The sequence below is a fragment of the Halyomorpha halys genome, unplaced genomic scaffold (assembly GCF_000696795.3).
Source record: "Halyomorpha halys isolate HHAL.00 unplaced genomic scaffold, Hhal_1.1 Scaffold3.1, whole genome shotgun sequence".
Classification (NCBI taxonomy): Eukaryota; Metazoa; Arthropoda; class Insecta; order Hemiptera; family Pentatomidae; genus Halyomorpha; species Halyomorpha halys.
In genome coordinates, this window is record NW_027115249.1 from 2,573,300 (window position 1) to 2,589,624 (window position 16,325).

General features: G+C 29.2%; 1 protein-coding gene across 5 annotated transcripts in view; it reads left to right on the forward strand.

Moving 5' to 3' along the window:
• LOC106683814 (uncharacterized) overlaps positions 1 to 16,325 on the forward strand; it is a 445,492-nt gene that overhangs the window by 409,520 nt on the left and 19,647 nt on the right. For all 5 annotated transcript variants that reach the window (XM_067052329.1, XM_067052331.1, XM_067052332.1 and 2 more), the window contains exons 3-6: positions 8,352 to 8,452; positions 12,125 to 12,254; positions 14,719 to 14,822; positions 15,782 to 15,962. In XM_067052329.1, the coding sequence (XP_066908430.1) occupies positions 8,352 to 8,452; positions 12,125 to 12,254; positions 14,719 to 14,822; positions 15,782 to 15,962 (516 nt within the window). The remainder of the gene's footprint in view (positions 1 to 8,351; positions 8,453 to 12,124; positions 12,255 to 14,718; positions 14,823 to 15,781; positions 15,963 to 16,325) is intronic.

Consider the following 16,325-nt stretch of genomic DNA (forward strand, 5'->3'; position numbering starts at 1 on the left):
TTGAGAAATCTATATCTCAGGAACTATGTGACGTACAGATGTCTATTAGCACTCAAATTAAAGCTAGTTTAATGGACTATAAAGTAGTTTATGACCTTTACCTATAAAGGAATAGTAGTTTTCATGATATTTGCTAAAATAAATTCATTAATAGTTGTTCTAATTTTATCTTCCTACAATCTGCTGCATTCGGCCAACTATCTTCTTCCAACACAAAATCATTATATTTTCAAAATAAAAAATAGGCTTATTTTTGGATATATGTTGCACCAATGCTGTTATATGGGTCTTTATCCTTATTTTTTACATCATTATTATGCTTAACATTGTTTATTTTAAATTAATACTATTTTATTTCTTATTGGAAGAAGAGAGACCGTATGAAGTAGATTGTAAGAATATAGTCCGGGTGGCGGTCAATAGAGGTATCGAAATAGTAAAAGAAAACATTTTATTGTTATCCAACGTTTCGTCCCACTTCATCAGGACTGTCAGATTGAAACAGAGATGTTAACTGAGTTCACTCTCAACTATTATCTTAATTGACATCTCCGCTGCAATCTGACACCCCTGTAGAGTGGGGCGAAACGTTGGATAACAATAAATAGTTTTCTTTCACTATTTTGATAGCTTTATTGACCGCCACCCGGACTATCTTCCCAGAATTTACTTCATACGGTCAACTATCTCCTTCCAATATAAAACTAAGTATCTATAGAACGTCATTTGCATGATTCAAATTTCTGTGTGATAACAAAAGATGCAATTTGCCAAAAATGCAGTTTGGTTATAAAATAAAATAAATTTTCCTTATGCATAACTCTTTCTTTAATTCATTTTATATTTAATGAATACAATTAATCAAACCAATCATTATATTAAATTAATCTAATATTGATTATATTATTAAAATTTACGGAAATTATGTTGTTGTTTTTTTTTATGAACGGATATTGCATTTGTTGAATATGGTAAACCGGAAGACGAACGGATCACTTCCGTTAAGAGGTCGTTGCCACTGCCATTAGCATATCGACGTGACAAAAGAACCAGATTGTTTTTTTTTTTATTGAGTGTAAAAACAAGGACTTATTAAAATTTAGAACTGCATAAAAATTGATGTTCCCTCTGTTGCAAAACGTGTTGTCCTACACTGAGGGAAGAACAACGCTTTAAGGTTTTTGAAAATAAATTATTATCTAAAATATTCAGATCTATAAAGGATGAGTTGGAAGAATATAGAAGGTTACACAACGCTAAATTGGAAGGAACTTCTCCCGGTAAATATAATTCAGGTGATAGCATCGCGGCGAATAAGATGGGCGTGTAAGGTTGTAGAACTTAGTAAGGAACGGATCATTTAAATGTTAATGGAAATAAAACCGACGTCTAAACGTCCGAAGGTTAGACCGAAACATAGATGGGAGGATTGCGTTAAGACTAATTTAATAGATTTGAGTTTGGAGGTGCGTCACTAGACAGATGACTGTAGATAACGATTGGTGGTATCGGTATGGAACCATCGGATTCGCGAAGCCTTTATTGAGTATTCAATAATCTTTAGTTTAACATGTTAAAGCGTATTAAATGGAAAACTCACGTTAAATGGAGAAATATTTCCTTCTTTTAGCCATGTTGATACGATATAACATATATCATGGTTGAGAGTCTTTTATAGGTATGTTAAATAGAGAATGTCGTCACGTAACAGACAAGCTCGTCACCATTTTGTTGTGTCAGTATTTTTTTGGATTTTTTCAAATCAAATAAAGCAATGGATAGCAATAATAATAATGTAATGACAGTTGTCAATTAGCTCATCTTGATTCTCTTCCTCGCAAGTTAGAAGATCAACAAGACACTCAGTGGCCAAACTTTCACACAACTTCCACTATAAGTATGTTGTAAAAAATTATTTTAATCAAAACTTAAAAGTAAACAGTAACGTAGAGTTGTGGAAGGAAAGGTTATAAAATAAGTTGCTCAGGAAATCCACTAGGAGCTCTTATGCATTTATCATTTAACATGACTTTAAATAGGGCTGCTCACAATCGTATACTTATTACATTTAACATGGTAAAACATTTTGCATTTACACATCACGAATGCCCCTATTATAAAAATTGTTGACTATTTTAATTTTCTCTGCGTACAAATTTGTAGTTACACGAATCACTTATATAACAACCACATCGGTATATCATTATACATTTTCTTTTCCTACATTTTTTATTTGGAGCTGGAATAATAGATATTTCATTTTGGAATTGTCATGAAAAAACGTGAATTCATTTCTCAAAGTGAAATATAGGTTGGATTCGGCGAGGCGGGAGAAATAAAATTTATTCGAGTCGGAGGTGATTAGAAAGCGTTATCTGAGATAATAAATCTAAAATATCATTTCGTATTTAATTCGAATGTGATTAAAACTGTTTAAAAGAAGCATTTTATTTGAGGCGATGGATCTAAAGATTTGTTTTCTCGTTTCCACTGTGTCCACAATCCTTATGCTATTTACATATATACTTTTTCGAAAAAGTAACACACCTAACAAAAAGAACTTTGTTTTTATTCTAGGATCTCAAAAGGTCCAAATTTGAGAGGGTGCTTAGGGATTTTCTTGGTCGATTACTAAGATTCATGATTGAAAAAAATAAACCTCTTACCCCATTCTATGTTACTATCTTTGGAATTTTGCCTATATCAATTTTTTTTTTTTTTTGTCAGATGCGCCTATATTAAAACAGTCAAGTATATATAGGGTGTTTTTTTAAGCCCGATAGAACTTGAAATTGTAAAAAATAACACAAAAAATTAAATTGTAATCAAAATTTTTTTTTTATTCGAAAGATCAATACGTGACATTAACATTTGAAAATGATTTCGGGCATATGGGCACCGCGGCTGTTCTTGACGAAGCGCATTCTGGACGTCCAATTTTGGCCGTATGTCACGAATAACACGAACAATGCTGGCCTCCAAGGCGTCAATTGTTGCTGGTTTATCAGCATAAACCAGTGACTTCACGTAGCCCCACAGGAAATAATCGAGAGGTGTCAAATCGCACGACCATATGCGGCAATTTTGCTTATTAACAAACCCGTTAAGCCAAAAATGCGCCTCATCGCTGAACACAATTTTACAGAATGCGCTTCGTCAAGAACAGCCGCGGTGCCCATATGCCCGAAATCATTTTCAAATGTTAATGTCACGTATTGATCTTTCGAATAAAAAAAAAATTTTGATTACAATTTAATTTTTTGTGTTATTTTTTACAATTTCAAGTTCTATCGGGCTTAAAAAAACACCCTATATATAATCGAAAAATTGTGTTTCTCTTGAAATGTTTGAAATTACTTTAGTGAATACAATGCATATAAAATTATAATATAGTTTAAAATAAGCGAATAATATTTAAAATAATAATGAATTATTTATTATCTTTACACTTTCTTGAGACTGGTTAATATCGTTTAAATAAATAAATTTTATCCTATTTTAGCCTCAAATATTTTTTTATTCCTTTATTAGTCCGACGTTTCGGCCATTCTCAAGACAATCTTAATGTAATTTCAGAACCACATAATATATTTATCCATAAAATTTATTTATTTAAACAATAATGGAATATATTAAGTAAGCACGATGTCTTTTTAGAAACTCTATAACGTTAAAAATATATATTCGAATCAATGGAAGTATGAGGTATTTATGTCTAACAATTGTTTATATTTATTGCAGTTCAACATAATATTGTACGAGTTATTGCTTTTAAGATTATGACAATAGTTTTTATAAAACAAAAAAAAATTAGTTGACATGTCAATGTTTAGACTCAATTTAAAATTTGATAAGTTTATTCATAATAAACAAAATAAGATGTCAATAAAGGTATCAAAATAGTAAAAGAAAATTATTTATTTTCAACCAACATTTCGCCCCACTTTGCAGGGCTGGACAATTGTTCAGTTGTTTTTTTTATCATCAGACAGCCCTGACGAAGTCCGGCCAAGTGGGGCGAAACGTTAGTTAACAATAAATAGTTTTCTTTTACTATTTTGATACCATTATTGACCGCCACCCACACTATCTTCCTACAATCTACTTCATCTTCCAATAGAAACAAAAATAGTTAGCAACCATCTATTTTCCGACGTTTCGTCCCACTTTGTAGGGGCTTCACGAGGGCAGTTCAAGTTGATAGCTTTGGCAACTTTTGTCACCAAAGTTAATTTTAAAATCTGATATATATTGTGTAATAGCTTTTAAGATGTGATATATAGTGTGGATTACATGTAATCAGTTGAAAATTATTTTTTTCATAATTTACGTTGTGGGATTATATATTTTCTGAATTGTTATAATGTTCCTAATGATAGCCGAATAAGTTACATCTCGATTTAAAATTATGTTGAAATAATCTTGCCTATATTGATATAATTAATTTTTTATTACTGAGGTAGGGGATGCGACCTTCTCATGTTGAATCTATAGTCAACTATAAACACCTCATTATAAAGTTATTCAGTTAAGTTTAATGAAGTTATTCAAGCACTGCGCATGTGTTTCTGTTTTGTTTTTTCATTACTTTTTGAACTGTTTACTAAAAGATTTTACTTATTTTAATCTTCAGTAGTTAATATAGTATTACTTATAATATTGTTGAGATATACAAGATATAAACAAAGTAAAGTTTATGAGCATATTTAAACGTGTTAGCTAATACAATAATTAGTTAGATTTAATAAAATTAAAGTGTTTAAAGTATTATCATTTTAAATAATACTAGAAAAAGTCTAAAATAATTGATTCAATAATGAAAAAAACGTTACAACAACAAAACAAAATATTTGTATGTGTAAGCTGATGTTAAGTGGCAACACTGTTTATCAGATGTCTTGCTGACTTTGTTTTTTCATTTTTGAATCAATTATTTTATAATTTTTTTCGTATTCTTTAAAATGATATTAATTTAAACTTATTAATTTTATTAAATTTAACTTATTATTGTATTAGATTTGTTTTTAATTTGTATGAATCTAAATCAAATGGCAACACTGCATAAAAGTGGTTTGAAGCTATGTTTACTATATTTTTGGCATCGGTTTTAATAATTATTTTTTAAGATTATTTGGAAAATACACTTCTTTTTTGACAGTTTAAAAAGAGGACTCAAGTACAATGTTCAAAAATACGATTTTTACTACCCACGGGGTTTTTAGTTCAAGGCGAAATTGGTGTTTTCATCAGACGAGTCTATCGTTCAGTTTTCACTTTGTATTCGGCTAATGACGAATATTTAAGGCCAATGCTTTAGAATATTTTGTAATTTGCCTTTAATAGAGCGTATTTACTGCGAAAAATAACTGAAATACTCAAGTGTGCCATGTTAACAAGGTATAAATGCTAACAGGTGCTCGCCCGTTCGGAGTCTATCCCACGTTTTGGATTATTAAGGTTTTTAAAAGAGGTGAGGGGACCTTGAAAAAAAAAAGTTACGCCGTGAGGTTTGTGTAGGCTAGGAGTAGAGTGATGTCATAGTTAGGTGTGGTCTCCCTCGTCTTCCTTCCGCCACCACGTCAGAACCCAATTGAAGAGGTTAGGGCCTGCACATGTTGTACTCGGTGAAAGTTCACTCAAGAAGTGGGGGGGGACTCTTACGAAATCTCTTAGCTTAGGTCACAGATGCTCCTCTTCCAACTGTTGCCATATTCGAACGATTGCTACAGGCCTCTGGGGGGTACCAGCTTCCAGCATAGGAGTTCCAGGGACAGAAATAGCTCAGCTGGAATAAGAGGGGACTAAAATTATACAGACAAAAGGCCAGTGCTCTCTGATGTGTGAGGCAGTTAATGTGTTGAATTCTTGTTTTTATTTTTGTGTGTGACAGCTTGTGGAATTGAGTGATATGTTCTATTTGTGATGTCAGATGTGGATATGAGGGTAGACTTCTTGGTGGAACGATGCCATGGTAGTGAGACCATGGTGTTTGGCCTGTCAGTACCTTCTTGCTCATGAGTATGAGGGTAATAACAAGCCTAAGTTTCCCTACAAACCTTGGAAGAAACCGAAACCGAGGTCTTATAACAAGGTACTTCAATTATTATCTCGACTAATGACATATCCTCACATCTTTAATTTAAAAACCTTAATAAGAATAACATTTGATTCATACACTAATAAATAAAAATCTCTATTCCTGTTTAAAAATAAATTTATTACATATAAATCTCGAATTGATTCTAAATAATTCTATTCGATGATCTTTAAGTATGGTTGACTTTTGACTCGTATTGAATTTTATCTATCAAGAAACTGCAAATATTGATATATAATTCTGATGAGATTCTTTAAGAATATACAAATATTTGTTTAGTTGCATGCTATAATTGTGTGTAATTTACTGTAAGTAATCACAAGTGGTTTATACAACCTTGTATTTTGATAGAAATATAGGAATGGTTGACATCTAAGAACACCTGTTACTTCTTTTTACCTAATGAACATTAAATATTAGTCTGTTATTCATTATTGGTTCTTAATATGCTTTTTAAATATATATATGTAACATCAGTTAATACTGTAATACTTCGTTTTACATTCCGATAAACGTTTTTTTATTGAATATACAGTTGAGTCATCCGGAATTGCTGTGGCTTAGGTTGAGATGCTGTTTCACTATAATTTTTTTTTTTACATTCGAGCCAGTCAAAATTAAAGTGACATTGGCCTATTTAATTGTGATAGGTCAATTATTTAGACTTAGTGACTGTTGAATTATAAAGCTCATAAAACTGGACAAAAGATTTTAGTGCATAAAAGTAAATTTATTGTTTTGTTTTTTATCGAAACCCCTAAAGTTATCTAATTAGAAAAAAGTAATCGTTCCCATTGAAATAACATTTCACTGTCATTCTCATGTAGTAAATCTCTCTGTATAAATACTACTACAACCCATGAAGGATATTGGTTTCACTACCTTGTAAAGAAATTAATACTATTTATTCGTCTACAATACAATAGTATAATTATTGAAATTTGCAAATAAATAATCTTGATTGAGTGATATTACATTATAGGTACATAGTTGCACAAAATTCAGTTGCAATAAAAGAGTATAAAAAATTACCATGGATAAAATTTTTATTTATTTATGGTTCATTAAGATATAAACTTTTTATCCATGGCAACGAAGGTATAAACATTTTATCCATGGCAACTAAGGTGTAGTTTTAACTACTTTTTGTCTACTCTGTTAATGTGAAAGCATCTTAGGCAATTAAACATCTGTTCTACTTGATTACAAATAAAGATCAAATATTGATTCAGAATAATATTTGAAATCGCATGGTGAAATAAGCAGTTATCATGTACACTCATTTTCTTTTAAAATATTTTCGTTTCCTGTACGTATTTCAATAATATTTTTACTGAAGATTAATGTTTAGCAATATATATATGTGTTAACAGTGAAATATGTTCAGTTCAATGATATTGATAATGAAATATAATCCCAAAATTATTTATTTAAGAGATGAATTTCTAAAATCAACGAAAAAGTTTCTTAATGTACTTATTTTTTAATATTTAGACACCTAATATTATGATTTTAAAATTCAATCCATTAATAAATATAATATATTAATTATTTATATTATTAAATAATAATGTTAGTTATTTGAAATGTCAATTTTTGAGATGACATTAACAAAATATGAATTATCTAGTTACTTAATATCACTTTGTTAAGTAATCAAAATATGCTTCTTAAATTCTATACCGACCTTCCAATTAGCTTATATTTAATTTTCTCTTAAGAAAAATGTGACAGGAAATAAAAATTTATTTAAATGTTTCATATTGCATCGCCAGTTTTGACCACTTAGGTTTTTTAAGAAAATATTTCCAGTTCTTGAAAATTTTAAGTAAAAATTTAGTAATTTCTGATCAATGAAGAACTTCGATCTTTGATCCTTTTATTCGATCATTCTTGAAACTGTATTTCTCTAATTGTATTGTAGAAATAGTACAAAATTCTACTGTAATTAATAATGTCTTCTACACAGATAATGAGTTATTATTTTATTATATCTTATATATTAATGGCATCCCTAAATAATTGTGTTTAATTTGACGAAACCATATAGTTGTTCCTTTACATATTTTATTGATTAAGAAAAAAAATACATGAATTAGTGTTCTTTTATTGTCATTTATTTATTGTTTTGTTTTTTTTAATTGTGTGATATTGCTGATTATTTTTATGACAGTTTTTTAAGTCATATTATATTATCATTTATCCTTTGATGATAGTTTATTTTTTTCTTATATCGTCATTTTCTCTGTTACAGAACTACTCGAGGGAATCTATCCTTAGCCAGAAAGTCGGGACTCCTCCTCATACAACCCTTCAAAGGCACACTAAAGCAAACAAAAGTCTACTCTTACCTAGGTAAGTCTATTTATAAAAAATATACACCTTTATATCGAATTCTGCTCAAATCAAACAACAGTTTATTTTAATTTTTTTTATCTTTTTTAAATAATGAAATTATTCAAATATTTTGTGAAGACTATTTGAGCAATATTCTACAGAATGGAACCAAAGCGATAAAAATAGTTAAATTTAAAAATACTTATTAAAACATTTAAAAATATTTAAACAAATATACTTCAACCACCAGCATATTTTATGCAAAGTTAATCCCTCGCATATTTTCTACTGCTGAAATATGCATTTTGGGGGGTTAATTCAGAGTTCAGTGTTTTCCTGGTCAGTTCAAAGATGGCAGGAATCTGTACGTCTAATGGTTTCTCAATAAATTTTGTCTTAACAACGTAATCAATGTCTTGTTAAATTATTTTGGCAAGTATCATGAAATCTACTACTCCTACAAAAATAATGGTCATAAAATTAAATTAGCTTTAATTTGAGTGCTAATAGACATCTGTACATCTCATAGTTCCTGAGATAAAGATTTTCTGCGATAAATTCACTAACTAATGATTTTTCAGTGCATTGTTTATGAAATGTTGCTTTTTAAAAAGTTATATCTTGAGAACTATTGAAGGTAAACAGCTCTACTAGGGCTCATATTTTAGTAAATTTACTCTACTTTAAATGATGTTCTATTAGGTTTTCTAGTATTGTTAGTAGTTTCAAAGATATGGAACTCTGAATTAAAAATTAATTTTTTTTTTTTTTACATTTCTAAGCAGTATGGCTCCCTAACTATATGTAGCAGACTGATCAATTTTGAGTAATGATTAAATGTAGTTTTCGCTAAAGTAGTAAAAAATTAGGCTAAAATAGCTGAATTTTTATCCACCGGACTCTTGTTTTAGGTGAAGGGTAAGATTTTTCTGCTAGACATGGAGTGGTACTTATTCTTTTGTGTCGCCCTGCATTGCTTTATTAACGTAGAGTAGAGTTATAGGCTTAGTAGCAAAGTTTACTATTGCTCTCTGGTTGTTTGCCTTGTTCCTGGCTTGATGGAAACTTTTACCTCTTACTGCACAAATGGTCACCCTGCATGGCATAAATACCAGGGAGGGAATTAATTGTTGCTGTAAACTAGGTAGGACATCCTTCGTCAGCATTGAGGTATTGTCAAGGGCGTAGTCCATAGTCTTCAGTGGATTTGAGTCTGGAGTTTCACAGCTAATCTGATAGAAGACCAAATAAGAAAGCACATATGATTCATAATGAAGGATGAGCTTTTTACAAATTTTGAGGAATGGAAGCTAGTGAATTCTTGGATGTTAGTAGTTGATAGGAATTCACGCTTTTGGAACTGGACCCGAATACAAGCCTATCCTCCAACGAATGATGCTAACATTCTATGAGTAATGATACATAAGCAATGAAAATATAGTATAAACTCATATTTTGCGAATTTGAGGGTTAGTTCCATTTTGCAGAATGTAATCTGTTTAATTTATAGCAGAGTTATGTAGAACCAGTCACTCAATTATTTAGTATTTGAAATACAATATGCTGTTAGTATTTTGTATTTGAAATGGTCTATCTGAAACACTGCAAAGTAATATCTTACAAATTTTATGATGTATTTTAAATGCCAAATACTTTTTTGAAAGATCGTTGATTGACCGTGTGTAATATATAAAAGGTAGATGGTCCGAGTGTGGTCAAAATAACTCAAATAGAAAATGAACAATTTATTGTTAGCCAATGTTTTGCTCCACTTTGCAGGGCTTTCATCACAACTTAAAAAAAAGAAGACAAAAACCACTAAAACAAAGTAAGATAACAGAAAACATGAAATAAAAGTAAACATTCTGGATTTTCTTTTCTAGGAACTTGATTATATTTATTTTTTCAAAGACTGAGGTGAAGAAAACTTTCAATTATAATATATTATTATTCTATATTTTGTACTTTTACAAAGTTTTAGGATTTACCCCATACTCGTGTACTATGTCTCCTTATATTTGTCAATTTCTATTTTGAAATTTTGTCATTTATGTACATATAGTTTAAACATTTTTAGAACCAAATTATTTAAATGTTGTGGTTGTAAAAAATGTCTAAAGTGTATGTATATAAAGGACAAAATTTCACAATAGAAATCGATAAAATCGACAAATATGAGGATGATTATATATAGTACATCAGAAACCTTGTAAAAGTACAGAATATAGAATAATAATACATTCTAATTGGAAGTTTTTTCATCTCAGCATTTAAAAAAAAAAAATAATAAAAAAAGTAAACTAAGGTATGGCTAATATGAGAAGATGGTTGGGGGGTACGGTCAAAATATAACATAAATAAGTTGAAATAACTTATTTAATCGTGCCAATATTTCGGCCAGAATTTCTAGCCTTCATCAGGGGTAAGAACAAATTACAAGATAGCAACCAATGAATAAAGAAAATATGAACAGAACGACATAAAGTAAATAATTTTACAGAATTGAATTAATAAAATTAAAGTGATAAAAGAAGTGGAAAATAAAATGCATATATAGGTAATTGAAGAAGTAGGTAAAATAACTTCCATATTCCATATTATAATAATATATGTAATATTATGGTTACATATTTCATTTGTTACATATATTTTCTTTCTCTCAATTTTATTTTTTCTTTCCCTTAATTTTAATTTTTAAATTATTAATAAACTAAAATATTCATATTTCTTTGCATTATATAACTTCAAAATTTTTATTTTATTTACTTAATTATGTTATTTTACCTACTTATTCAATTACCTATATATAAATTTTATTTTCCACTTCTTTCATCTCTTTAATTTTATTAATTCCATTATGTACAATTATTTACTTTATGTCATTCTGTTTTTATTTTCTGTATTTATTGGTTGTTATCTTGTTCTGTTCTTAGCCCTGATGAAGGCTAGAAATTCTGGCTGAAATGTTGGCACGATTAAATAAGTAATTTCAACTATTTATGTTCTATTTTGACCGCACCCCCCAACCATCTTCTCTTCGTATAAGTCATACCTTAGTTTACTTGTTTTTTTAAATGCTGAGATGTAAAAAAACTTCCAGTTAGTATGTATTATTATTCTATATTTTGTACTTTGGTCAACTGTCTCTCATGATTAAGGGATGGCTGAAATTTATATTAAATTGAACAAAGTAAATTAAAGGCTATAAAAATAAGATATGCAGTGAAAAGTATAAAAATACACAAGAATTACTAAAAAAATATTCAACAATAAATCATTAAATATCCATAAAAAGTTGATAAAAGAAATATGAAATAAAAGGTGAAAATAGTACACCCACCTTACTGTAGGAAGGAAAGCTAAAGAATGAGATTGAGGCGGATCCAATGTATCAACAGAGTAGGGGAATAGGGGAATTTGACGGGTAACAAATTATATTACATTTGAAGGAAAAAAAAAATTATAGTTTCAAAAAGTGGATCAAAACATTTCCCCATAATAAGTAGTTTAATTACTATTCAAGTTCTTTTAACCAAAACCGGACTATATTCCTTTTATATAATTTTTAAAAATATTAATTAGTATTTATATCTGTTCAAACATTTTCCATACCAAAATTCTTTACAAACACAGATATTATGGAAACTACTTAATATTATAATAATATAACTTTTTTTTTGTTTAATATAGGTTTTTCTTCCCTCACGGGAAGGTACAGAATCAGGCCGAACGCCACCTTATCCAAGAAGCCATAAGAAGCGTCTTTCTCAGTCTTCCTAACCAGCAAGCTACCTTAGACAGATTTGGAGCTGTTACGAAAGTATGTACATTCCTTAAATTAAATAAATGTATACTATAAATAAATAAATAAATGCTTAGTATACAAAATAAATTATATGAAATAAGTATATATATTATTTTTTTATTAAATGTTTTTAAAACACGATTATTGCTAAATTAATATGTTTGTGAAGTAATTTAATGGTTCCTTCGGGATGTTTTATCCGAGAATATTATACCATACTTTCAAATGTTTACAAACAATTATTTGAATTAAAAACTTTTATAGCTCTGACACACCGTTCGGAAATAATAAAAAATGTATTATATTTTAGCATATTCTATGTAAGAGATGAGGTGAGGTGGTCAAGTTGTGGAGATAGTTTTACAAAATTTTTCAGATATTTCACATGTTCTTGTAACTGACTTATTGGCCATATTTTTTTTTCGTAATTTAAAAAAAAAAAAGTGTGGAATGCACGCTCACAAAATTTTCAGCTATAACTTTACATACGACCTAAAGTATTTTGTATATTTTAGCTACAGCTCTGGCTATTTTTATTTTGCTGTTGCTATGAAATTCCTATTTTAAAGTTTCTTGAGGTGGGAGTAATGAATATAAATTTTGTACCATAATAGAATATGACAGATTAATGAAGATAATCAAGTTTCAATGCAATCGAGAACGCCTCTATTTTTTTCTATTTTCTCTTTTAGTTATTCATAAAATTCTTTAATATTTTCTATTTATCCTTTGTTTATTATTGCTAACAATGAGAACCGTTTTTTTTTTCAATTAAATAAAATTGAAGGTACTTTGGGGGAAGATTTTTAAAAAAATCGTTATTTAAGCCCTGTGTATGAGAATAATAGCCGATATAAAAGACCATATATATATGTACATTGACATGAAGAGTTTAATTAAAATTGTTCAAATTGTTTTCGACAAAATTAAAAAAATTGTTTTGTTTTTTTTAATAATTTATTTATTGATATTTACAACTGTATACATATATACACATCAAGTAAATTTGCTGTAAGTGATATTATAACATGATTAAAACATGTGGAGAATCTACCCATTGATAGAACTCCAAAAACATTTCTAAAGGAGAAGATCTCGAGGCCATCTTCTATTCAGATGTTTAGGAGGATTATTAGATAGTGAAGGAGAAGCCAGGTTAGAAACGAGTTGGTTTGGGTGGTTGGGAAGTTTATTATGGAAGGATTGGTATCTGGTTCTGGCCAAATCGGCAACAGGGGACATTGAGGTCCTGACGGATGATTTGATTTGTGACAAAGTAAGGAGCATTAAGGATTTTGGACTGTAAGGATTAGATTCAAGAGGAATTAGAAGGATTAGTGGAGCCCCATAGCTCAACTCCGTATGTCCAAATAGGCCTTACAAAAAAAAAAGCGAAAAAGTTGCTATCACATCCCAAGCATATACCCTCCTTAAATAGGTAATTTTATAAATAAATCAAATGGTATACTTGTTAAGTCTCAACACTCGTTATTATATAACAGTCCAACATTTCGGCCAATTTGGGCATCTTCAAGGACAATCTTAAATATAAATTTACACCTCACATCCAAATGTAAAAATGTTCTACAGGATATTCTGCCAGGTCATTAATTATAAGTCAAATCACACTATTTTGTCACAAATTTATTAATTTTTAAAACTTTTAATTCTAGATTAACTTACTTTATCAACTATTACATAAACGTCAGTATAGGACTCCAATGGGAGTCTTGGCCGAAAAAAAAAAAAAAAAAAAAAATTACATAAACGTGTTTATATGATAGTTGATAGTATAAGTTGATCTAAAATTAATAAGATTGTGACAAGTAGGGTAATTTGACTTGTAATTAATGACTTAAGCAGAATAGCCTGCAAAACATTTTTTTAAGAATTGGATGTGAGTCATAAATTTATAGTTAAGATTGTCCTTAAGGAGGGGCGGTTTGGCCGAAATATTGGACTATTAATATAATAAAGATTGTCGAGACTTAACATGGATACCGTTTGATTTATTTAAGAAATAAATACCAGTCTCAAGAAACTGAAAAGATTATATGTAGGTAATTTTAGTTTTGTACAATTTTTTTTTTTTTTTTAGCTAGGGTGTTCAAGAACAGACACACAGACCGTTTTGTGAGACTATGTTTTTTGGCCTTAGCAGACCTTTCCGTCGAAATGTTTAATTCAAAATTTTTCATACTGATCTCAATACTTCCCTTTTTTATTGATTCCATATATAAGTATGTGAAAGTAAAAAGGTCGTTGTAACTGAGCATGTTGAGGTACCGAATTAGAATTCTCGTGTCTTTTGTGATGCTGGTTCGAATCCAATTTGGATGGCTTGACTTGAATTTCATAGCGGATCAACATAAGAGAATTAAATTAAATTAAATAAAAAGTAATTAGCCATATTTGTTGTACGTACCTCTATCCATTTATTTCTATTGGAAAAAAATTTAGTTCATTATTTATTTTACAGGCTTGTGGCTGTCCGCTTTACTGGAAGGCTCCTCTATTCATAGCATGTGGAGGTGAAAAACTGGGCTATGTCGAACTGAATATGGTCTTAGACTATTGGAGGGAGTAAGTAGAAAATTATATGAACTCACCATTATTTTACACATTTCTGTCACAGAATTCATTTATATTTTTAGAAATACTACCATATTGCTATTAATATTTTTGGTAATTTCTATCTATTCTATTAGTCTATAATATTTATTTTAGCATTACAGTATAATCTCGGTTATCTGAACTTAGTACTTTGAACACTCTAGACCAATCCAAACTGGCATAAAAAAAAAACTCAGCACGCAATACAATTTTTGTTTTCAAATTAATGTGTACATGCCTAAAGAACATTTTTAACTTTCCGATCTATAGGCAAGTTATTGTAATCACTATGAAAATTGATAGTGGGAATTTTTACACAGTTTCGATATCGGGTAATCTAATTCATATGGAAGTGTTCATAATATATTTTTTTGGAATCAGAAATACATAATATTTATTTTATAAATCATTTGAGTCTGTAAAACTAATTTAATTAATAGTAGAAATGTGTATAATAGAAATTTTGTTGGTGAACTCATTTATTTTATCACATTTTAAATAAATCCATACAAAGAGTATTTTTTTTTTTTTTATTTATACTTGGTTTCACTTATAAATGAACAATCTTATAATTTTAACAAATTGAATCATCACTTAGCATTACTGAAGTTATAAAACAAAAGAATTTTTTAAAATTTCAAACTCAAATTTCCCATAAAATATATAAAAATGTGTAAAAAAAAAAAATTAATCAAATAAAAATAGTTACGTACTATTTTTTTATATTTTACTAAAATTCGTAATGTTAAATTTTTTTACATCATTTTCCTAATACTTTCTGTAATATGGTCACTTCACTGCACCAATTAGTCAGATACCCGAGATTACCCTGTAATTTTATGTTGATTTATTTTATATATTTATACATAATATTTATGGTTAATGTTATTTAGATATTAATTTATCAATAATACATTCTGTTTTGGTAGGTTGACGACTACTTACCATGATCCCTCATCCAAGTTCCTGAAAATCCTAAGCCGCAGCCAAAACAGGGATTACCTCATTCCCGAAGATTTCATGCCCCTAGTCCAAGATGTCGTTGATACCCACCCTGGGCTAACCTTTCTCAAGGAAGCTGTTGAATTTCATTCACGATATGTTCACACTGTAAGTAACTATATTAAACTGTTATTATAATCCCTATAAACATAATATTTTCTGCATTTTAAGGTCAGTAGAAATTTTAAAGCTAAATATTATTTTGAAAGATCATTACTTCCAACATTATGTAATTAATTGTTGGAAGATGGTCTGGGTGGTAGTCGGGAAAAGGTACACACGTAGCAGTATAAGTATTTATTAGTAACCAATTCTAAACTATGATTCGGAGGGCTTAATCCAGGGAGATCGTAAATAATTTTTGTTTACATCTCTACACATCTAACACTAGAATACCTTATTAAAATTGTAATGTATACCGAAAAGGGTTTAATTTTTTTTTTTTTTAATAATTTATTTATTGATATTTAC